The sequence below is a fragment of the Prionailurus viverrinus genome, chromosome F1 (genome assembly GCF_022837055.1).
Source record: "Prionailurus viverrinus isolate Anna chromosome F1, UM_Priviv_1.0, whole genome shotgun sequence".
NCBI lineage: Eukaryota > Metazoa > Chordata > Mammalia > Carnivora > Felidae > Prionailurus > Prionailurus viverrinus.
Genome location: NC_062577.1, coordinates 7779335 through 7803767, shown reverse-complemented (window position 1 = coordinate 7803767; position 24433 = coordinate 7779335). Strand labels below are relative to the sequence as shown.

Below are 24433 nucleotides of genomic sequence, written 5' to 3'. Positions count from 1 at the left end.
AATTTTCGGTTTGAAAGTTGGAACAGCGCTGTCCTAGATGATCTCTCGGGTGGTTTCCAATGCTGTCTTGTAGGATCTGTGAGATCTGTTAAGATCTCCGCCTCTGCGGAGAGAACTGAGCCGAGAGCGAGGTCGTGTGTGCCTCGGGGCAGGTCCGCAAGGACCCTAAGCTAGCGCCAAGCAGGGACGCCTGAGGTCACGATGGGAGTGCGCAGCCTCCGTCCACCTTGGAGTTGCTCTCTGAGGCCCCGGGGGGCGGTGGGGGGGCGGCGGCGAGGGCAGCGCCGCCGCCCGGGTGGGGGGGACCAGCGCGGTGGCCGCACGCGTCCCCGGCGGACCCAGCGCTCTAACCTCGCCGCCTCCTCTTCCAGTTCGGCAGGAGCGCGGCCGCCCCCGCGAGCCAGCAGGGCGCCAACCAGCTCTACAACGTAAGTCTGCCCTCCCGTCGCCCCTCCCCGCCCTCCCCCTCCCCCCCAGGGGCCCGCCGCAGGGCCCGGGCTGCAGGCTGGCGGGTTGTCGAGCCTCCCTAGGGCCCGGGAACACGGGGACCGTAATCGTACCCGCCGCGTCCACACGGTCCTGCTTAGGGCGCGCTGGCCGGTGAGCCCCTCCCACCCGCAGGTTGCAGGGGCCCGAGGCGGGTGGGCGGGGACGTCAGTGGGTCTTCGGGGGCCGCAGGGAGGAGGTTTCACTCTCCTGGGGCAACGGGACTTGGGTTGAATCTATTTACACACACACACACACACACACACACACACACACAGAGTCACGGGGAACGCACGTTCGTTCTCTGAGACGCGGGTACCCGGCCCGGACCAGCTTCCACCCCAGCCCCAGGCCTGCTCCTTTCCTTGAGAGCCACGCCCAGAGGGAACTCCCAGTCCCGCCGGCCCAGCCCTCAAGAGGGTGTCTTTCCAGTCCCTGAGCCTTTCCCGTCGGTTCTAGGAGCTCAATCTGGGAGGAAGACAGGAGTATGAAGTTTTGGACAAGAGACGAGGCCTGGACCCCGAGATGGGAGGGAAACAGGTAGGCATTCCTGTCTCTGCCTGTGTGTGCCAGTGTGGGTGTGCTCAGCGGCCGCAAGGAGAGAGCTCCTCGGTGCCTGCGCGCTCTTGCCCCCTCCCCCCCCCCTCCTATCCCGCAAGGGCCCTAGGGCCCTAGCACAGGTGGAGCCATTGCTTCCATGCCCTTCTCTTCCTCCCCCCAACCCCCCGGGCTCCGTTCCGCATCGCAAGGGACCTCCTGTACGTGAATGTGACACCCTTGTATCCAAGGTCCACCCGCTTCCCCTTAAACTTCTTGTCCACCCTGAGATGCACACACAGTGGGGCCATCTGCCCCCCCAAAGGAACAGATCTGGTGAAGAGGGCCATACGGGAAGGGCCCGAGGCCACTGGACAAGGAATTCTGGGTCCCAGGTACCCCTTGGAGCGTGGTGGGGCTCCAAGCTCCTAGTGGCTCTGTTCTCTTGGCTGTGAGCTCCACAATCTGTGGGGACTGGAGGCTTAAAAGCAGGGCTCAGCCCAAAGGCCCGCTGCCCAGGGTTTAGGGTGGCCCTCCCTTGTTGTTTCTGGTCACACTTGTCTACCCAGCCCCCTGTGTCTGAGCCCTGTGCTGGGCCTGCCGTTGCTAGAGCGGACGGGCGGGGAGGAGAGGAGACCCTGGCAGTTTCCTTGGCCCCAGCTCTCCTCTTCCCTGGACTAGGAGGGGTGAGGAGGGGTGGAGACGGAGGGGTGAGCAGTGCTCCCTCACCGAGCAGTGGCTGGCCCTGCTCCAAATGAAGGTACTCAGTACCTTTCCTTTTCAGCCAGAAATCCCACTGATAAGTTTGTGATACGTATCACTATGTCTGCAAGGGGACACGCAGACTGGCTCTCAGCCGAGACCCCGCGGGCAGGGCTGGGCCAAGGAGGCCATGCGGGGAAGTGAACCCTGTGTGCAAGGGAGCGTGCAGTGTGCACTAAGAAGCAGAGGCTGAGGTAGAGCTGTGAGGGAGGGGGAGATGGGGGCAGGGCTGCAGGAGGGAGCTGGTGGGGGGCGGGCAGGCAGGTGGCCCCGGGGGTGCGGAGGGGAGGCGCAAGGAGGCCGCTGCAACCCTCCTGCCTTGGGTCCCTGCTTCTCCACCTCTAACCTTCCCCTTGTCTTTCCCAGCAGAGGAGGAGGAATCCTCCGGAAGTCGTGTACAATGTGAGTACAGGAGGGCGGGCTGGAGGGGGGCTCCTGGTGACGGCATCGCTCCCTGCCCTGTGCCTTTGCCCCGCTTGACCTTCCCGTGCCAGATGCCCCGCCTGCTCGCTGCCTGGGGCGGCTGGCTGTGTATAGAACAGCCTTCTCTTGCCTTCCCTCCCTCAGCCCCTGAGTCTGCCGTTGGAGTTTCCCTGTAGATGGCCCCGGGGGACGGCCAGGTCAGGCTGGACCAGTATAGGGTGGCGGGCCCCTCTGAGGGGCTCCTGCTTCTAGAGGCTGGAGTCTTCCTGAGTGTTGCCTCTTGCTCAAAGGTCAACCTCCCCCTCTGGGTGTGCATCTGATTGTGGTTTTCAGACTGTAGATGTGGGTCTGCCACGAAGCGGACCAGAGAGAGCTGACTCTCCTTCCTTCCTGCGATTGGTTGACCCACAGCCCGTGGTGTTGGCTGTGGAAAGAGACAGCTTGCTCGGATAAATGGTTCTGGGGGCTCCGGGGGCCCTCGCATTGTCCACATTCACGTTCTTTGGCTAGGATTCCACATTTTATCTTTGAACCTAACCTGAGCTTCTCAGCTCAGTGCAAAGGGCTGGCAGCTCAGAGAAAAGTCCAAAGGGCTGAGAAGGGTGAGGTTGGAGCTGGTCGGGGACGGAGATGCTTATGTGAATAAGGACTGGAGGTTTGATTGTGCGAGCTCCCTGCCAGTGGGGAGTCGAGAGGCATCCTCTTCTGGGGGAGCCCACTGTCTTCTGCATAAGGTAGTGAAATCGGTGTCCCGTGCCCTCTTCTTTTCCAGGCACTGCAAAAAGACAAGATGGCGGAGGCCTACAGTGAGATTGGGGTAAAAGGCGACGTGAGTGCTGCTCCCTGATTCCCAAGAATTGGGTCAGGATGGGGATGCTCCTCCCAGGGAGCTCCTCCTCCGCTTCCAGATGTGCCTGCTGTAGGCCTCTGTTCCCACCCGTTCGCCTACATTCCCCTTATCACCTGCAAAAGCCCCTGTGATGGTTGCCAAGGGGCGAAGCATTGGCCGTACATAAGATGCTAAGGAAAAGCTGATGTTCTTTCGGGGACCGAGTCCCGATTCTAAGACACACTACGCTTTGTACGAGCAAGTCAAATTTGTCACCATCAGGAATTACCATGGTGCGCTCTGAGCCGGAGCTCAGAGCACTATCTGCTTGCCATTCCCTGGGAGCACGGATAGCAGCCAGGAATTCTGGGAGGGGCAGGGAGGCCCATTTGTTCCAGGTGACAAGCAGCGTGGCCAGCCCCCCACGCAGCCCGGGATCCGAGGACTCCGATGTCCGGGAGGGCCTGCATGGCTCACAGCAAACCTGGACCCCATCGGAGATGATCCTCACCTTAGTCTTCGGGCCCGAGGACCTTTCTAGCCCAGGGGCAGGGGTACCGGCTGGGAGACCGTCACCTCTGATTCTCTGGGGGCCCCTGGAGTAGAGGCCTTGAGCCGGAGGCCGCTGCTGACTCTGGGCCTTTCTGCCCTTTTGTCTCCCTCCCACAGAACCAGCGGCGGAGAGGGAAGGGGCATGATGGCCTCTACCAGGTAAGGTGGCCTCCGGTCTGCGCTGCGGGCCCTCGGTCCCCGTGTGCCGTCTAACCAGGGGCGAGGCTAGACGCCCACGTTCTGCTTGCTGGTGGCACCAGCTCTCGCCATCAGCCGGGCAGGGCGAACACGAGGCCCCCGAACCGGCCGGGCCCTGGGGCAGGGCTGGGATGTAGCGACTGAAGCATGGCTCCCACGGTCGTGCCCACGGGAGCCCCCGGCTACGGAGGAGCAGCAGGTGCGCAGAGGCCGTGCAGTCTTTGCCAAAGGGTCGATGTAGGCCGAGGACACCACACGAGCAATTTCCTGCCTCTTCCTGCGCTGCCCCACACCCTTGCAAGAGGCCTTGCCTGTGCCCCGGACCCTCAGACCTAATACGACGGGTGGATGGGTGGGAGAATTGAAGGACAGAAAAAAAAAAAAAAAAAGAGAGAAATAGCAACTTTAAAAAGAAAGTGTCGTAGTCAGGTGTCTGGTTTATGCAAATAAGTGTGAATGATTATGCAAATGAAGGAGAGCCAACCTATTTCTCTAAAATATAATCCCCAGTGGGATTTTATTCGGCTACTTCTGGCTCCCCTGGGCCGTTCACAGTTTGCTTGACGGGCTCCAAGGTGTCAGGCTGCCCAGCTTGCCTGAGTTCAGAATGACGTCAAAAGGGCCCCTAGAATTTTCCTGTGTGTGGCTTCCTGGATCTGTCTTCTGGACCAGGGGGAGATGTTGTAGTGGGACTGGGGCCAGGACAGAGGACATAACCGTAGTGGGGTGGCCTGGATAAGGCTTGGGGGGGGGGACGGCTGAGGTCAGGGAGCCACTGTCTCCTTGTGACAAGTCCTGGCTTCCTGGAGGCCCAGGTGTCAGGGACAGCAGACTCTGGAGCGAACCCCGATTCCAGCTCAATGTTTGGGGAGGGTGGGGGCTCTCCTTCCTCTTTGGTCCAACAGGAGGTTCTTCTAGGCCCCAGACACTGTAGGGCTCAGTGCTCGGGAAGCTAGAAAGAAGGCAAGAATTTAGCTGGAAAGGAATTGCTTCCAGGTCATTCCTAGAAGGCCGTAGAACAGATTTCTTCTGTAGCCTTCTGGGGCCAGGCCCCTACCTGGGACACAAGGGGATGGTTCCACTTGGCCTCCAGGTAGCCTAGAGCCCACGCGGAGCTCTTGACCCACTTTTCTTTTCTGATTTGCTTTCACTAGGGGCTCAGCACGGCCACCAAGGACACCTATGATGCCCTCCACATGCAGACCCTGCCCCCTCGCTAAGAGCACCGGGCATTTCTCCAATCACAGGCCAGACCTGAAGACACCCAGATTGTGAAAGACACAGGATAAAGCGTTTATAACCCAGTTCACTCGTGTTTCTTCACCACCCAAGTATTCCTTTTTAAGAATAGGACGCTTCGCGTTGTAACATTTGGTCACGTCCATTTCCAAACCGTCATGCACGGAACGTCGTCCCTGGACTCTGCAGGGGAGTGCGTTCCCCCAGGGCTGAGGCTCCGTCCTCGAGGAGCCCGTGGTGAACCCTGCAGGTTCTCGGGTCTTCTGGTTTGTTGGGGACTGTGGACAGGCCCCCGTCCTGGAGGCTCTCCCTGGGAGACGGGTGCACACTCCTCACAGCCATGTTCGGTCCCTGTTCTGTCAAGTCCCCAGAGAAACTCAAATGTTAGCACATATCCTAATAGGCTCTATTGTCCTGTCCGTATTTGAGTGGCTTTGCTCCTGCTGTGAATCCGGCGTCTGTTGTCAACCCGTGCCTTCATGTCAAGGTGACTTGTAACTGGGGCAAAGGGGCTGTCGTGCATCCCTGTGAAAGGTCTGTGCAGAGGGGACAATGGGAGGGGAGCCGGGGCACGTCCACAGTGGATGAGGTGGGGAGGGGCAGGGGGTCATGGAGCCTCCGTGGGGGGCACGGGGTGGGGTGCGGGGCACACAGGAGGGGTCCCTCCTCGGTCAAGCGTACATTCCCTCCGGAGAGGTCAGCGTCTGTGGCCCAGGCACTCAGGGACCCAACGAACCTGTGCTTGCCCCCGCGGAGCTCACACTCTCCTGGGGGGGAAGCGGGTTGTGACCAGAGCGGCCCAAGGGGACGGAGCAGGTGCCCTTACAGGTGTGACGCAAGCAAGCGTGGGGGCGAGGGAAGGGGCCGGACCACACTCTGTCCAGGCCCTCGTTCACGTCGCGCCCCAGGTGAGAGACGGACGTCACCGGGAAGGTCTCGGCGGGAGGCTCAGCCCAATGCAGACCCGCAGAGACAGCCCCCCCTCCCCGCCCTGAGAGCCGTGGCGACTCTGGGGAACATCGCCGTGTGATTACGGGGCACGCGACTATGAGTGGACAACCCTCTCTGCTGAGTTTTAATTTATACTCGTTTGCTGTAGCCTTACTCTTTCGCATAATAAACGCTTTGGTGAAAATGCGTGTTCTCTGGGCTTTATTTTGGCAGTCCGGCCGGTGACGGTAATTTAGTCGTCAGGCAGTCTGTCTGGTGCCCTTGTCAGGGGACAAAACTGACCTCCGGAGAGCAGCGTGGCTCCCTGGGGGGCACAGGTGGCCACGGGCATGCCCGGGGGCCCGGAGTGCCTCCATCTGGGTCAGTGGCCACGCCTGGAGGCCTTGAGTGCAGTACCAGTGGGCAGCGTCAGGCTGGGCCAGGCCTGGGGGGGGGTGGGGAGCAGGAGTGCAGGGCTTCCGGCTCCGTGCCCAGCTGGTGGCAGAGGGAGGCCAGCGAGCAGCCAGTCAGCAGAGTCTGGGACTTGCAAACAGCCGCTCATGCCACTGCCCCAAACCTCAGTCTTGTGGGGTTGGGGGAGGGCCGGAGGATGACAGAGGTCTTCTTCCGTCAGGTTCCCTCCAAATGTAGTGGCTGTACGCGAGGCCCCAACTCATCAAGCTAGCAGTTAATATCGGGTCGTGTTTGAGATCAGAACCCAAGATCATGGCTGTTAAAAGCACCCCCCCCCCCCCCCCCCCGAGCACCTAGGAACCTAGGATTCCGGCAGGAGTGCTGTGCATCTGGGCCCCCGGACGAAGGCGTAACAACTCCGGAAGAGAAGGCATTCAATTTGTAATCTGGCCTCGTAGGGGGAATTCAATTCCATTCAACAAATATTTACCCTGCACCTACCTATTTTCCGTGCCCAGCACTTTACAAGCCACCCGGGAGGACAGAGAAGTACCACCACAGGCTTAGGGGTTTGAAATTTTGCCGCTGGATGCCAGGCGGATCACAGAGAAGAGCAGCATCCCACGGCTGTGTCGCGACACACAGGGGCCAGGCGGGGAGGGGTGGCTGCCAGCGAAGGGGTGCGGACAGAGCCCGCTAAGCTACCGGAGAAGCGGGCAAGTTTCCCGAGCTGAAGGCCTCGGAGGAGGGACAGAACGTAGGACGGCTGATGACAGCCAGCCCTAATTATGTAACCTGGTCACGAGGCAACGGGACGGGAAATGGGTGTTGTGTGGCGTTAGCGGCCTTGAGTCTAAGACAACAGATGGCCCCTTTTGGGTTGCCACTCCTTTGTCTTCTCACCGGGCACCCCAAGTTGGATTCATCTGTTAGTCAAAGTGAGTCAGCCTCACACGTCAGACCTAGTTTCAGGGTCCGCGGAGTTACACGCAGGCCGTGTGACCCGTATGTATGGCTGGCTTGAAAACAACAGTTTGGCCCAGTCCCGTCAACAATTTGGCTCAAGAGGCAGGGAGGAAAGCCAGCGGCGAGGTGTGGGTGCCACAGCTGACCTGGGTGGGCAAGGGCACTTACCGGACCACAGGCAAGACGCCCGCACGCACAGAAGAGCCAGCTGGGTGAGAGCCACAAGTGCTGGGGGGAGGAGCCCAGGGTCAAGGGGAGGCGGCCCAGGTGCCGCTTCCTAGGGCCCGGGGCTCCCCCCTCCAAAGCACAGCCGGATTCCTTCCATCCCAAGAAGCTACTGATCGGCTCAGATGTGCCACCAACTTATTTTATGTAAAAAAAAAAAAACCCCAACTCTTAACATAAACATCCATTGTAAGATGCGGCCCTGTTTCCTAAGTGTTAAAATAGGAAGATGGGTTTTAGAACAAAGGAAGGCCGCTCACTTGCATTGAGGAACCACGGACGCGTTGTGTGTGCATGTAAATTAAAATGGAAGCTTTTGGTATTTTTAAAAACCTGCATCACTTTGTCACTGAAGTTAGGTAGGATGTGGATATTTCTGATCAAGTTTTCTTCTGCCTGGAGTATGCCCTAAGAACAGAACGGTCACCGAAGCCGGGTTGGGCAGGGACAAAAAGGGCAGGTGATCAATTCAAGCTAAGAGGAGGTTCCAAGGGGACTCAAAGCCTGGCCATTCGGTCGGCTGTTCAGCTGTAGCTGTAGACCTGGTCCCTGTCCACATGATGCATTTTGGCAGCCTGGCACCGGACATTTCTGCGACCCTACGACTGAGTTCTCACTACAGAGGTCCTGCATCTTCAAGCGCTCCTTTTTGGAGAAAGGAAAGGCAGCAACAGAGCAGATGTCATTGACACCCTCTCGCGGGGAACTCAGCTTGGCCGATGCCAAGCGGAAGTGGGTTAGAACGTAACTCCCTTCTTAACAAGGCCTACAGGGTGATGATAATCAGTACTTTATCCCCATTCTGTAGGGATGGCTTTTGCCTTCTGAGGTCTTTCTCATGCTGGCGAGCGAGCAGGTCAGTCTCTACCAAACAGAAGATTTAAGAACTCCGCAAATTGCTTTAAGGGATAAACTTCCCAAACTTACATGCAAGCTACAAACCCGAGGGGTGGGATAGCAGCCTAGTCGGGTTACATCAGGGGACGAGAGGAACCGAGATCGGCCTTCCCATTCCGGGCCCTTCAGAGGGTGCAAGCACGTCTTGAGACAACAGCGGTCTCCTACTTCAGGGAGCACATCCGGTAGACCCGGGTCGCACGGGGTCGCGAGACAGGGAAGTTAGCCTCCCAAAGCTCTTCAACAAGCTGATGTTTGCTCTCTGTGGGAAATTCGCTTTAGGATTCAGATTTTCAGGGGCACCTGGGTGGCTCGGTCGGTCGAGCATCTGACCTTGGCTCCGCTTTGTAAGTTCGAGCCCCGCGTTGGGCTCTCTGCTGTCAGCCTGGGGCCCGCTTCAGATCCTTCGTCCCCATCCCTCTCTGCCCCTCCCCGGCTCCTGCTTTCTCTCTCAAAAAATAAACATTAAACGAAAAGAAAAAGCCTCGAATTCTCATTCAACAAACTGCACTCCAGACGCTAAATGTGAACTCGTATAATAAGCTAGAGGGAGCGAAGTTGAGTTGTGTGCCCTCCGACAGGAGAACCAGATGCCAAGTCCGGGGCCAGCTTCTTTCAGAGAACCCTCAGGGAATGGGTGTTCAGGATGTGGCAGGAAACGTTGGAGGGGCACCAAAGAGTATAAAGAGCGAAGGGTGGAAAAGTCAAATTCAATACCTGGTCTGCCATCAAAGACACAAGAGAAATGGGAACCCTGAAGGGTGATCTTGCAGGACCGGCCAAGGGCCTGTGGCTTTGGTCACACAAAGCCCTGGGGTGCGAGGAGACGACCCTGAACCCTCAGAGTCTGGGGAGCGAGAGAGGTGTGGCGGCCACAGCACTCCAGGGGACACAGGAGGAAGTGGGCGGTAGGGCCCAGGGTGGGGGTGGGCTAGGAACCAAGGTGCCTCCAGTGCCTGGGACCCCTGGGAGCCCCTCCTGGAAAAGACCCACGGGAAGGCTTATGCGACGGTCTGTGTGCGGGAAGCGTCCAGAATACCAACACGACTAGTGCAAAGAAACTCCAACAATGTGAAAACACTTGGAAAATGGTTTAATGATGTTTTACAACAGAAACGAACTGTACAGTTACAGTAAGTTTAATATATATATAAAAATTACAGCAGACAAATGCATCTACACAAAACCTACCATTTCATTCTGATTCACTGTCACCTACGCAATCTCTCCCAAGCCTACAGCCCCGGTGGGAGGCCCCAGGAGGGGGAATCATATAAAGGGCACTTTTAAAGAGACAGCACCGCTCATATCCCCCACCACCTCCTCAAGGCCTCGGGAGGCACATCAGCTAGTTCCCCAAAAGGTGAAGTTGCTTGCGTTTTGGGTTTTCAAAATCCAGAAAACGTGTGTTTCCCAGGGACCCAGATAACAAGGGCCCCCGAAATCCAGGTTATCAGCAGATTCTTACAAAACATTCCTATCCGAGGGGAAGTGGCTAACCAGGCACTCTGGGGCAGTGAGGCTATACAAGAGCCACCCAGATTGCAAAGTTACCGAAGGAGAAATGTAAAAGGACTCCCAATCAACTACTTAGAAATTGTCACTGCCTCATTAAAGCTGCTGGACAATTTTGGAAAGAATCATTTACACCACATCGTAAGTTTCCACAAAAGAGAACTCAAACTCACATTTTAAACTTAAGTACATAAAACAAAAGTTTTGGGAGGCCAAGGGGCCAATACCCCTTATGACCCTCCCTCGACAACAGTGGAAAAACACCCCTGAATCAATATTAAAAAAAAGAAAAAGAAAGAAAGAAAGAAAGAAAGAAAAAAAAAAAGTCAAAGGAAGAAAAGAGAAAGGTGGTGGTGGTGGGGGGGGGGGGGGGAGTTGAGATATTTAAAGAGAGAGAGAGAGAGAGAGAGAAAAAAAAAAAACCAAAGCATCTTTAGGAAAACACGATCACGGTCTGTGTAAAACAAAACAAAATCCCTGTCGGGAACGGTAATCAGCAAATATGCAATCCAAATTGAACCCGGTGGAAGTTTATTACTGAATATTATGTACACTCAGAACTTTTTCATTTTCTTTTTTATTATGAACACCTAGGCAGTGAAAACTGTTATGTTAATACATACATAGACACACCCAAAACATACAAAAATACTATTATTTCAAACTACTAAGAATAGGACAGTTCAGTTATTTTCATGCTATGACTTTAAGAGCATTACACTGAAACAAACAAGAAGTTAAACGACATTTTTTTTTTTTTTAATATCCCAGAAATATACCAAAATATACATCTAAGCTTTGGAATTACTGAGGTTACACTAATGCAAGTGCTGGGTAATCGTACTTAATACACAAGTCTAAGGTTCTGCAGGAAAGAAATCATCTTTGGTATCTGCATCAGGCTAATATTATTAACATTTGGATTTTGCTTTGGGATAGAGCTTGTATGACCCTAGAACCAAATACCCGCCCCGCCCCCAATCAACTGAGATTAAAAAGATCCATGTAAAAAGTTCCTTCATTTGCAAGCCCCCCCACCCCCACCCCCGAGTTAAAAAGTCACAGGCATCTACCTAGCACAAAGGTTGTGAAATACAATGCATAGTTGCACAGTGGTGCTGCAGAAAGGAAACCAACTACGGTAAGGAGAAACGAAAAGCTCGATAATCATTCTGCACGTTTTCTCACAAACAGGGCAGAGCCACTTCCAAGCAGTTCCAGTAAAGGAGAGAAGAAAAGGCTTAGAAGGGCACCTTGGCGTGTACTCACTGTCATGACCCCAGAGGTCCAAGCACCCAGCAGAGCAGCCAGTCCTGCACCAGTGTCTTCAACGTCCCCCCACTCTGTGGGTCCGGCGGCCCGGCAGCAGGCCTTGGCCTCCCAGCTCCCCCGTGCTAAAAGCCCCTGTGGTGACCGTGGTTGCTGGGGGGGTGGCTCATCACGGCGATGGCGGCTTTTTTATTGTTTTGGAAAATCTGAAATGCCAATTTGTTCCACGGCACATTCACAGGTTGGCCAGAGCAAAACTACCGAGGACGCACCTCTGCAAACCCGAGCACATGGAAAACAGGCCCTCCCCCCCTGCCCTTCCCGTGGGTCACAGCCCCCCGCCCCCACCCCTAGCCTCACTCCTCTAAATGCCAGGACGCCACAGACTGGATTGATGCTGAAGACTTCTCTTTTCTTTGGTTTTTTTGTTTGTTTTGAGTTTATACAATCATTAAGGAATCTTTGGTTTTGGCTGGAAATTTAAAAAACAAAACAAAACAAAACAAAGAAACCACCCTCCCCTGGCTTATAGCAGCAGTAGTAAGACCTGGCAAAGCTTTCTTTCAACACTGGGGGTGGGAATTGAAGGCTGGGAACTACATTCAAAGAAAAGGTGAAAGGGCTGGGGATGCAGCTTCTAAAGAGCCCGTCGGATACAAGATTGTCAAATAATAATAATATTAATAATAATAAAAACTTAAATATTTGGATTTATTATTATTATTTTTTTGGTCATGACAAAGGAAAAAAAGTGAAATGTGTATGCAGCAGTCAGCTTAAAGGAGCCTTTGGTGTCTTTTTCCCTTCCACCCAAAGTCCTGAAAATGAGCAGAACCCTGAGGCCGCAGAGGGGGACAGGACGCTCCCACCCCAGCAGGCGGGGGCGGGGAGAGCTGGCCAGCCCCCGGAGACAGGGTGGCAGGGAGAGCGGATGTTGAGAGACCTGCGAAGACCCCCTTGCAACGAAAAGAAACAGAAGATTGCAATTTGCCCTCGGTTTGCAGTAGCTTTTCAGCAGCGACATTCAGAGGCTTTAGGAGGTCCCACCCTAGGCTGCAGGTCCTGTGGTGCTATAGGCCAGAGTTCAACGTTACTTAGAGGAGGGGGGGCGGACTTGGCAACTCTGGAGGGTTGAGAAAGCTACAGCAAGTTACTCAATCACGAGTTAGAAATGAGGTATACGACAGTCCTGGACTTGGGGTGGGCGGCAGTGCCACCCTTACTCACCCAGCCTTTGCTATTACCAAAGAGGGAGGAACTCGACCTGCGGTCTGACGCGGCTAACGCGGGAGGCCTCCCTCCCGGGACTGAGTAATGCGCTCAGGCGGACGGGAGAAGCCGGGAGAAGTCCGTCTGCCTCTCCCTCCGTCTCCCGGGGGGGCCACACCACCGATGCCGCAGAGAGCCCAACGCTGTGACACGCCTGCAAAGTCTTCCGCTCCCCCCCCCCCCACCCCGCCCGCCCCCAACATATGCAGTTTTAAACACACCCGGGCTGGCATCGGTCCACTCGATTCTTAGAAAAGTTCCGTGCCTTCTGCAGACCTGGGCAGGGCGAGCGCCACAGACGTGGCATCCCCACACGCCTACAGCTACAGCCTTTCCTGACAGAACCCCCTCCGTTTTTCAGCCTCTGAAAGTGCATCTCCTTTCCTGCTGCGTTGTCAGACTCACGGACGGTGGGAGGGGGCCGGGGGCCGGGGGCCGGGGGGGGGGCACGGCCCTCCCTCCACGGGGCTCTGTCCTTTTTCACGGTTTCATTCGAAGGAGATTCTAATTTTAAAGAAGCGTTTGGAGGTCTCATTTTTCACACGGCACTGTATCCGGCTGTCTGCCTGCAGACTTTGGGATATAACGTTAGAGAACTCAATGCTGCTGCCAGGTTATGAAAGAAGCCTTAAAAGCTGCTTTTGTAAGGTTGGGGCTGACTTAAAACAAGGATGAACAAGTAAACAAAGAAAACGCGGGGGAACTTTGCAGCAGACCTCAATGTTTTTTTACAGTAAATTAACTTTCGGGGTCTGACCTTTGTGACAGTGTCCTGGGTCTGAACTCTGAACTAGAAGGTGGTGCCGGGGGAGGGGGGGGGGCTGGAGCCCCGTGCCGAGAGGGGGCAGATGCAGCGACACAGAAAGAACCAGACACCGCGCCTGCCCTCCGCGACCCGTGCTCAAAGTGGTGTTCCATCACGCACACCTTGTTTCCCGTAACTTCTGTTTCAAGTGCTCTTATCTTCAATATCCCTATCACCTACTTACAAACCTATCTAGCGCTTTCAAAGGTCACACAATATTAATACCACTTTTATATAATGTGAGAACAATCAGATTATTAATAAAGCTTTCACGAAGTTCTGCAACCTGATCAATTTTTGACGGAATATTAAGAGAGTAATAAATGTCTTTCCCCTCTCTCCCTTTCTGTGTCCCATCAATAATACACCAAGACAATGAACTTCTCAACTCCCTAGAACCCATGTATAAAACTGTTCTGGAACAATACAGCTCCCTGGGAGGATAAAGGAGTTTTGGTTTTCCATGTAATCCTGCTCTTGAAAATGCTTATCCTTTTTAAGTGACAGAACAGAGATAGCACATCTAGGGATCATCTGAACTCAAACAGGCTGTACTGGTTCTATTTATAAGTGTTAGATAAAGGGAAATAAAGAAAAAAAAAACAACCCTCTACCCCCATATTTTACGCCGCCCCCCCCGCCCCCCGATTTGCCAGCAATTCTAAGAACATCACTGCCACACTGAGCAACTCTATCCGTCTTTACAGAGCCAGCAGAGCGAAACAAAATTCATCTCTTTTCCGAAGCCAGGACAACCAAGACTTCCTTCAAAATGTGGGTAAGGGAGGAGAGGAAAGAGGAGAGAGGAAAAGGAAAGAGACACAGGTACAGCCTTTCCAAATCTCAGCCTTTCACTCCTATTCTCTCTGCCTGTTTTGAAAACGTAAGACTCAACAATGACACAGCAGTGTCTTTGGTACCTAAACCAAATCCCACTCGGGTTCGGTGAGACAGATGGTTTATTTAAAAATAACCTTTCTGGAGGCAGAGTCCATACCTGAACGTGGAGAGCCACGGCAGTCTGTCCCGGAGTACGGGCAGAAAGGGTGCTTTGGTATTTCCCAAGCCAGCATTTCTCATCCACATTCCCACCAGGAACACCGCTCTCCTCAGTCTCACCAACCTGCCAGTCCCCAGAGGTCACGCCTTATCACACGCGTGAGGCAAGCAGGCTGGCTTTCAACTGCTCGGGTCGGTTTTACTTCTGTTCGCATTTTTGGTCTAGACGGAATTAGCCTTGGCATGAGAAAAGGAAGGAGGGCTTTGCAATGTTGCCAACACGACAGAGGGTGACAAAAAAGAACCTGTTCCACTTTAGTTTTCCTAGTTGAGGATGCAGCACTTGTCTTTCCTTTCCGAATGAAATGGCGCACGCCTGCTTCGGCCTCCGTTTCTCAACCACACGCCCAGATGGATGTCCACACACGCGTCCTTCGCCCAAGCTCTTGCCACACAGAGAGGTAATGAATCCTTAGGAGGGACTGGCAGGGTCTGGGGGCAAGGGTGGCCATAGGAAGGGGCACACATGCCTTAGGGGACCCTGAAGCTAAAGCACCGCCCATGTGTAACCCACACGCTGCGGTGCAGGTCAAACCACGGAGAGGCCGACGAATCCCAAACCCACTGCAGAGACAATCAAGTTTCCTTTGGCAAGACAGATACGAGGAAAAACAAACACACGTGAGCAACATTTTCCTTCTAACATAATCAATTTCTCCTCTCCCCACCCCAACCCTCCCTAACCCTATAAATTGTAACCTATAAACAGGATCCCAAATACATACAGCATCAATCATGTTTATCAACCGTAATAAACATCAGTTCAACTAAATGCTACAGCTAGAATTATTTCCACTATTTATAAAGGTTTTTTTCTTTTTTCTTTTTTTGGTTTTTAGATTAAAACCAGGTCTGTAACAACGCTAAGCTACGCTGAGGTATTTTATGAAGGTGCCAGAAGCTAGCTGTTACCCACCAGCGTTACCCTCACAGATTAAGGTATCACCATTCAAAAAGAAAAGGAAGAGGAGGAGGGGGCTGAAAGGAGCTCCAGATCACAGAATCAAAGTCGGATTCACTCAATTACTGCTGTTAGAGAAGGCGGAGAAGAAGAGCCAAAACGAGGACCTAAGTGCTTCCCGAATGAGGGCAATTAGAAGAAAGCAACAGCTCACACACCATATGGAAATCTGGGTATAAACTGGACAAATCTGAGAAACACCACATTCCCTGCCTTCCTGATGAAATCCTCCCAAATTATCTTACTGGAAATCTCCGGGGTGTCCCATTTAATCTCTTTGGATTAACGAAAGAGTGAGGCAGAACAGGGCTGGTATCAGCTTTTAATGATAAAAGCGGTTTATTTATCCCACTCCTGTTCAAGCTCACATTTATTTATACTGTGTGCGCCATTATGCCAACCTGCCTAATAGCGGATCTTAGTTATTTTTCTTAAAAGAATGGCAAAGATTCTTTTTCCTTCTCAAAAATGAAGGTAAATGCTAAGAAAGATTTACCATCTTAAAGTGTCATCTTCAAAATGTTTTAAGACTGAAAATGACTTCAAAATGGCCAGGGCTATGATTAGATGAACAGTGTCATACATTAAATGCTTTTTATACGCACATACAAAATGAACTCATCAATGGTTATGATCAAATGAATCCGTCAACCGTTGCCCATTTGAATAACTTTAAATTTCAGGTCTTGAGAGCCATTTTCTTGGTAGCATGGATGGTCTTTTAATATTTTCAGCTGCAATACACAATGGTTTGGAGAATAAACTTTAAATTCATCAATTTTAGATGCTGAATCGATGGAAAAGAATTTGGCCAACATCTCATCATGAATTGTTGAGGCTCTTCTTCGACTGAAGGTTATCAAACGGTAGACTGACCTCTGGGGTGCCCGTAGGGGGTCTGACCCGGCGGATACTGCCAGCAGGAGGTCTGGGCAGGCGCCACTCCCCACCAGCTCCCCACCAGCGCTCCCCACCAGCCCTGGGGCTCGGTGCACACGGACGTCTCCGGGCTGGCACTTCTCCCTTTTCTTCCTATCTCAACGGGTGTACTTTTTTCTCGGTGAAGAAAGTTTGGGGAGGATGACATGGGTGGGGAACAACTGTAGACTATGAACTACAAAGAGTTTCTTCTGTACGTTTATTATATACACTGACTGCAATGTTTACTATCAGGGTTTGGAGCTTCAAATATCTACAAATATGATTTCCTATATATGCAAATGTATCCAGCCTTCCCAGCAATTTAAAGAGAACATTTAATGTTAAAGATTGGGCTGACCTTAAATCTTGGGTCAAGAAAATATCTGTGCTTCTGGATAATACAGACAAGATTCCCCCATCCTCCCAAATACATGAGGGATAACAGGGCAAAATAACATAAAAAAGAGGTATAATTGTGCTTTTTTTTTTTCCCCCAACAATGAATGAATTATGTAGAACAAAACAGCATGATCATCTCACAAAAAATCTTTTAATTAACCTTATTTTCCCTTAAAAAAAAAAAAAAAAGGATCGTTAACTTCTAATAATGCTACCATGAAGTACAAATAGGTATGGTCCTACACAAAATGAAAGTTGGATTCCTTTGGTTCTGTTGCTTGAGTAATAAGTTGAGTGAATTGGGATGGTATTGGTCTTTCTTATCAGATAAACAAAAGGAAGCGTGTATTGTGTCAGGTAATAGAGGTGAACATTTTTTTAATTCTAAAAAGCTGCTTATATAATTCGGAAACATTTAAACCAATATATAGCACTCAACTTATTTCTTAAATCAGGAACAATAATATTGTTCCAATAAGAAGCCCTTTTCTAGGTCTTTCTGCTCTGTCCTTCAGATTCACACAGGGTATAAATAAAGTTCATGACCAAATTGCACTGCTTGTGATAAGCAGGATTCAATTACATTCACCACTCCCTGGGGAGGGCCCATTACCATGGGCAAATACAGAAATATAGTATCACTATAAATGCATTCAGAATTAGTCTTTGGTTTAGTATGTATTCACCAAATTCAGGGAGGAAATAAAATCTGCATAAACATGGAGGCGGGGGGGGGGGGGGGGGGAGAGGGGAGGGGAGAAGAAGAAGAATGTACAATGAGTTCTGATGACCGATCTGGCCCAACCGCTTAGAAATGCAGAAACTACCCAACACCTCTTTTTGGTCAAACGGCCCCCTTAATTTCCAGACTCTCCCATATAAGGTGGTTCAAAGTCAAGTCTGAGTCCCTTAGCTTAGGAGATTCACTCAATTCAAAAAGCATTTCTTGAGATGATAACTATAATATAAAGTCAAAAAGGACTCAAGGTTGAGTCATGAAGCCATGTGATCAGCAAAATGTCTAGGGAATGTGGTGGGGAGTGATTTTAAGCTAAATACCTATCAGCAAACTGTTTTAGTGTTTCCTGTGTACAAATGTACCTTTCGTTTTACAACTTGTCTTTAAATAAGAAAAGAACGAGAAAATTTTTAAATGTTACCTTTGTCTAAGGATTTCTTTCTTTTAAGCACGGATTTTTATGCTGGTTTAAGGTTTATCCTCATGAAGTGATCCACACACACGCGAAAAGGCAGAATCCCCTTATCCCAGGCTGACTAGAGAACACAGACAGGGCAGAGAATAGAAGCCCATCGCCCTGACATTTAAAGCTTAGTATCTTTAAAACATTAAAGTCCATTGGTGAACCTTGTTTAGGAACGGGAGCATCTTTTGAACCTCACAGGAAAACACACACACAAGCACAGCCTTTCTTTGCCCTTCCTTTTGATCCACTGGGTTTGAGTCTCTTAGGACTCCACACTTCCTTTGGCAGCAGTTTTGGGAAATTAATGCTATAACCTCTATCTGGGACGGTGGGTATCAGCATTTCCCTCCCTGAATCCTTCCTCCTAACTTACCACTCCCAGGGGAGGGACTCATTATAATGGGCAGCTACTATTAGTGATAGCCCTAAAACCATTTGCACAGACTAAAGTTAGAGATGTCAAGTTGGGATACAAGATGAAACTGAACAACATCAGAGAAGATGGAGAGGAGAAAAATTAGTAACCGACACTGCCATTCTATTTACACACCGAACTAAATACACTAGTTAAAATCAAGTTAATGTCTGCCCAGAGGATATTACAATTAACCAACATAAAAGATTAAAACAAGCAGCAACTTTTATATAAAATAAAGACAAATGAGAAAAGAAATTGTCAGTAGCATCTATCTCCTCAATGTGTCTGAAATGCACGTTATAAACTAGTCCATTAGTACAGCAGCTTGCTAAAAATTGACTTTGGTTCAAGCTTAGTTAAAAAAAGAAAACAAACAAACAAAAAAACGACAACATAAAAAAAAAACACACCACACATAAAAAAAGGTGGATGGACATTATTTGTTAGTTTCCCTGCTTGCAGTTCACTGATTTTGGAGGGATTTTAGGGAAGGTGAACGGTGAGAAGAGGAAATTTCGGTTGATAATTAAATACTCCGTGAAATAAAACGGGAAGACAGAAGCAACAAAAGAAAAATTAACAAAGGGACTAAATCCGTTTCTGGCCATTTAATATTAAGGTGCCTGTCTCCCACTTGGACGATCACACACAAAAATACACGCCGTATCTGTATCACTGCCTTTCCCAACACTGTGAAGAGACAAACACACAGACTCCAAGCTCTCTTGGGGACATAAGCAGAGCAATCAGAACGAAAACGACCTGTCCACTCTCTCTCAGACCCTAGCTCGAAAGGGGGAAAGTGCAGTCTTGGGCCACTGGAGATAAAAGCAGGCAGCCACAGATACCAAACGGGAACCTGATCTCCAATAAGAGGTGGGGCTCGGACGAGCCGCATCGCAGTGATCCAGTCGTCCGGGAAATGTTTTGGTACAGACAAGACATCATAATAGTACGCTGACACAAGGGGGAATTGAATTTCCAAGTTACCCTCATTCCTCTTCATCTACTTCCATAAACTCTTCCTTTCGACGGGCTCATTTACATCGTCTAGAAACACCCTGAAAACAATTCCGGAAGCTAATCACTTTCTACAGCGTATAGCGAGACGTGTATTGCTGTTCTGACCTACCGAGCTGGAGCATCACTAATAAACCAAGGAGACACTTGAGGTGTGTGCAAAGTTCCTGCTCAGAGTCCTTCAAAGGTTCTAAGACCCCGTGCCCAGCTAGTAAGTGCATTCTCCAGTCAGGGAAGCAAGGAGAGTCTTAAGGTTAGAGGAATTTACACGTCGTCCAGTGAAAAGGAAGTCTGCGGCCACCGCAAAAGGTGGGAGCCTCAGACTCTTCCCATCACACCTCTTTGGGGGATACAGACTCGATGGCAACAGTCTAGGGGAGTTCCTTCAGAACACAACAGAAGGGAGGAGCTTCCCGATTTCAAGAAGTCAATTCGCTCTTTGCCAAGTAAATGAAAGGAAGTTTGAATGAAAAACTTTCACAAAATGGAAACAAACAAACAAACACACCAACAGTAGGAGCATTTCTCAGGAGACAGGGAATCAGGAGAACCACCAAGTCAGGTGTCTGCAGTAGTCTTTGCTCTTCGGAACCAGATCCTGCCCTGCGACACACGCGGCCGTCTCCACGGACAGCAGACGCCGCCCCGGTGCACCGCAGGATCTGGGCCTCAGGGTCATTCAATGATCCGGGGTGAGTGAGAGCTACAGTTCAGCAGGAATTTCTTCCTACACAAAAGTGCTCCGAAGGCACCACCTGATGGGGGAGGGGGCGTGTGTGGAGCGGGAGTGTTTGCACACACTGCCATCAGCTTCTGCACCAAGCCTCTTGCATAAGTGGCAAAAGAAAATAATTTTCTAGCACCTCTGTAAGAGTCATCAAGGATAAGGAAACCAGCAAGAACATTCCCCGCAGTTAAGAACGTAAGTCTCCCCTTACCCCCAAACCCTCCCTCCCCACAGTGTGGGAGCTCACTGAAGTAGGATCCAGGAGCAAGAGATAAACATGTCCAAACTATATATATATATAAAAAACAATAACAACAACAACAATAATAATAGAGATACAGTAATACAGGCCTGCCTAAATTGTACCAGTTAAGAAAGGAACCCCCAACACAATTGATACGATTATAAACACCTTGTTATGACTTACTGGCCTGTACAACAGACCCATAAAAATGATTTTTTTTTTTTAAGAAAAAAAGAAATTTAGACAAACAAGAAATCCCCTTCCTATATCGGAATTGGTAACCCACCTTAACTTGTCATCATGACTGCTGGAAATGATAAGTAGTCCTTTCGCTTATGTTTTTGTTTTTGATTTTTTGTTTCTGCTTTTTTTTTTTTTTTTTAAATTTTTGGTTAGAAAGTTCTCCAATCCATGAAGCAATCCTGAAAAGACAGTGTTTTATTACAAAATTAGGCAAATGTTGTCCTGTCTCCATCCTTTTTTTTTTTTTTTTTCCTCTGGTAGGCGTTTTTCTCCTTTTCTCCCTTCTCTCCCTTGCTTGCTGTTGAAACATGGCAAGAGGAAGCCAATCACATTGTTCAGTCTCAGCCTGGCTGGCAGGCCACTCGCGCGGCAGGTGGCAAAGGCTGGTGGCAGGCCCCGCGCGGCCCCGCTCACTGTGCCTTGGAGGCGGTGGTGGTGGTGGAGGCGGCCCCGCTGGCAGAGGCCACCGTGAAGAGAGAGTTCTGGATGGACTCGGCGGACGCGGAGGTGGCGTGGAGGCTGGCTACAGGCCCAGAGTTCCCTGCGGAGGCTGCGGCGGCGGAGACCAAGCTCACTGGGTTGCTGGTGAGCAGAGAGAGGTTCTGAGGGTTCAGGAACAGGGGGGCAGTCACGATGTTGGGGGCTCCTCCCGCATTGGCAAATACCAGGTTCCCAGTCGCATCCAGTGACGTTATTGGAAGAGAGCCACCAGAAGCGAGAGCTACAGACAAAACCCCCCCCAAACGGGCAGAAAAGAGAATGTTAAAACCATTCTAGAGAAGCCAAGTAACACATCAAGGGTGCTGAGGCTTCCTACAGCCCAGGTGGGAACGGTGCAGCCCTTAATTGACTTGTGTTCTTCACATACAGCCATCCTGTCACCAAACGAAGTTTCCTTATGATTTTGAAAGCACCTAAATAGGCTGAAATTCTAACTAATTTAACGAGCACAAGCAGGACAGGTGAGAGGGGAGAGTTAAGAACTGTCTCGTGAATCAGAGCTACGCTGCCATCTCAGAACCTCAACTCTGTTCCATCTTCCTACAAGTATTTTTAAATCTGGTCGTTTTGTTTTTAACGAAGATTGCCGATTGTAACCCTCTTCCATTCAAAAGACAAACTAGCTACGGTGATGGGGGCATTAAAATATAATTAGCTTTTATCAAACTAACTGGCATTATTGATAAATCTGAGCATTTTGGGACGATGGACAAGATAAAAACCACCTTTCTAAAATGACCTTAGTTCTAAAATAATTACATATTACCAAATACGGTGTAAGGTGAAGTTAATTTTTCACTTGCTGAGGCATCACATTTGATTCCTAGGACTTCTACAAAGGAGAATGAGGAGGGCAGTAGAGATGTATGGATGCGGTGGCCTCAGGGGGTTATCTAAGGTTGGGACTTGCTTTCACGCATGAGAATTGCTCTTTTAATGCTGTTCCATTATAGCACCCGGATTACTCTTCCACAGAAGGCATTAATGAACTTTACTTTTAAATAACTGGCACTCTCATTTAGTATCTTTTTCTGTTATCTGGCAACCCTTCCAATATCCTCCCACCCATATAACTACATTTTCACATGTAGGTTTGAGGGGGTTTCTAATGGCATTATTTGGTTGATATCTGGGGCACCCAGATGGCATAGTCGGAAGAGCGTATGACTTTTGATCTTGGGGTTGTGAGTTAGAGCCCCACTTTGGGTGTAGACATTACTTAATAAATATTTTTTAAGTTGTGGGGGGGGGGCACCTGAGTGGCTCAGTGGGTTGAGCACCCAACTCTTGATTTCAGCTCAGGTCATAATCCCAGGGTCATGTGATAGAGCCCCAACGTCGGGCTCCGAGCTGGGCACAGAGCCTGCTTAAGATTCTCTCTCTCTGTCTCTCTCTGTCCCTCTCCCCTGCTCACACTCTCTCTAAAATAAAAAAAATAAGAAAAAGTAAAATTCCAATAAATCTAGATTAAAAACTTCTGGCTGATTTCATATATAACGAAAGCTAGAGGGACTGACTTGGACATGATCATACAAAGAGCACAGATCGGTGAGATTTGGTGCAGCTTTAAGTTTTCTGAGATTCTAGGTTCAGGGGCATAGAAGAGTTCTAGATATTCCCAGACAGTACTTGTTCTATACTCGGCTGTGCCCTGGGGAAGGCATTTGCCTTTGTAGCATCACTAAAGCCCAGAGGTTTCCTCATGTAAGAGCAAGAGTGATTTATCACAAATCTCATGCCAAAAAGAAATCCTTGTATACCAAAAGGTTAACAGCTCTAACCATCAATTTACATATGATTTCATCAAGGAGAAAGTCAATATAATGTAAGGTAATCATTCTAATGATATATTAGAAGAAATCATTCTAATATATATAGAAAGAGTATTTAGAAATATATATTTAGAAGAAATATGTATTCAGTCATCTGGATGACCAAATTGGTATTTCTCAGATATATCTGGTCTACATCCACAGTTCCTGAAAACACTTCAGAGCCAAAACCATGAAACGGGTCTTGATATCAGTGAAGGGGACTTTTGGATGCCACCCAAGGGTGGGGACGGGTTGCCCCTAGGACCAACCATGTGATCTGAGGGTTGGAACTTTTAGTCCCACCCCCAACCTCACATGATGGGAGGGGAACATGGAGTTTGATTCAGCCAACGGCCAATGACTTCTTAGTCAATCATGACTGTGTCATGAAGCTTCCGTAAAAACCCAGAGGGACAGCTTTTGGGTCTTGTCTGGAGAGCCTCCACTCTTGGAGAACCAGAATACTTCTTTCTATGTGCCATTGAGCCAGACCTCAAATTCCACTGCGGACAGAAACTCCTCTGTTTGGGACCTCATCCTATGTATCTCTTTATCTGGCTGTTGATTTGCATACTTTATCATATCCTTTAACAAACTGGTAAATGTGTTTCCCTGAGTTCTGTGAGCCGCTCTAGCCAAGTAACAGAATCAATCTAAGGAAAAGGTTGTTGGAACCGCCAATCTGTAGCTGGTCAGAAGCATAGGTAATAATAGCCTGGGCTTACCACTGGTGTCTGAAGGGGAGGGAGGAACGGTTTTGTTGGACTGAACCCTTACCCTGTGGAATCTGATGCTATCTCTAGGTAGACAGTGTCAGAGTTAAGTTAAAGTCTCAGATACCCTGCTGGTCTGCAAGGCTTGCTTGGTGTTGCGGGGCACGTTGAAACTGGGTCCAGGAAACCCAGAAGTATAATCTAATCTAAGTCATGTCTTAGGTTTGTCTGTAACTCATATTCTCTATAGTATACTGCAGAGATACCATCCATGAAACACTAATCTTAACTGAGGTTGGCTAAGAGCATATTTTTGGCCCCAAGAGCTCTCATTTAAGTATGAACCATTCAAATTTTAAGACACACACACACACACACACTCTCTCTCTCTGATTTATATAGTGATGTCTCAAATTGTTTTCCTGAGTCACGTAACATAGCATCTTAGCATATAAAGCTCAGAAGCTAAATAAGGAAAACCCTTCACATATGGAGTGAATGGATTTAGACCCATTTTAGACTGGATAGCATGCGAAGGCCAAAAGAGACCCAATGGGCTTGGAAAAGAGGCAATCCAAGAGAATATACATTCTGAACTGATGGGGATACACAAAGGGCAGAACCTAACAATTAAAAGTACTCTTGAAGTCTATATAATATGCTCCAAGGTTAATCCTTATAGGACCTTCTCCTCGGTGGCTCTCATATGTGGGGGTGGGGCTGGGGACTGGGGAATTTATCTTGGTGGTGTTTACCTGGGGATGGGTCTTGGATGACTCCTTAGATAAATTTATCAGGGGGAAATTCTGCCTCGAAGTCTATTCACATAAGATAAATATCAGCATAACAATTCCTGTTATTTTGTTTGTTTTTTTGTAATATTCCAAACTAA

General features: G+C 50.0%; 2 protein-coding genes across 6 annotated transcripts in view; one reads left to right on the top strand and one right to left on the bottom strand.

Annotated features, from left to right (window-relative positions):
* CD247 (CD247 molecule) overlaps window positions 1-6161 on the top strand; it is a 72840-nt gene extending 66679 nt beyond the window's left edge. Inside the window, exons 3-8 of one of the 3 annotated variants that reach the window (XM_047840998.1) lie at window positions 372-428; window positions 946-1026; window positions 2155-2187; window positions 2981-3037; window positions 3707-3748; window positions 4942-6161. In XM_047840998.1, the coding sequence (XP_047696954.1) occupies window positions 372-428; window positions 946-1026; window positions 2155-2187; window positions 2981-3037; window positions 3707-3748; window positions 4942-5007 (336 nt within the window). In that variant the 3' untranslated portion in view covers window positions 5008-6161. The other 2 variants (XM_047840997.1, XM_047841000.1) reach the window with 2 other exon arrangements.
* Window positions 6162-15057: 8896 nt separating this feature from the next.
* POU2F1 (POU class 2 homeobox 1) overlaps window positions 15058-24433 on the bottom strand; it is a 182011-nt gene continuing 172635 nt past the window's right edge. For all 3 annotated transcript variants that reach the window (XM_047840561.1, XM_047840564.1, XM_047840563.1), the window contains one exon: window positions 15058-21234. In XM_047840561.1, coding sequence (XP_047696517.1) covers window positions 20924-21234 — 311 coding nt within the window. In that variant the 3' untranslated portion in view covers window positions 15058-20923. The remainder of the gene's footprint in view (window positions 21235-24433) is intronic.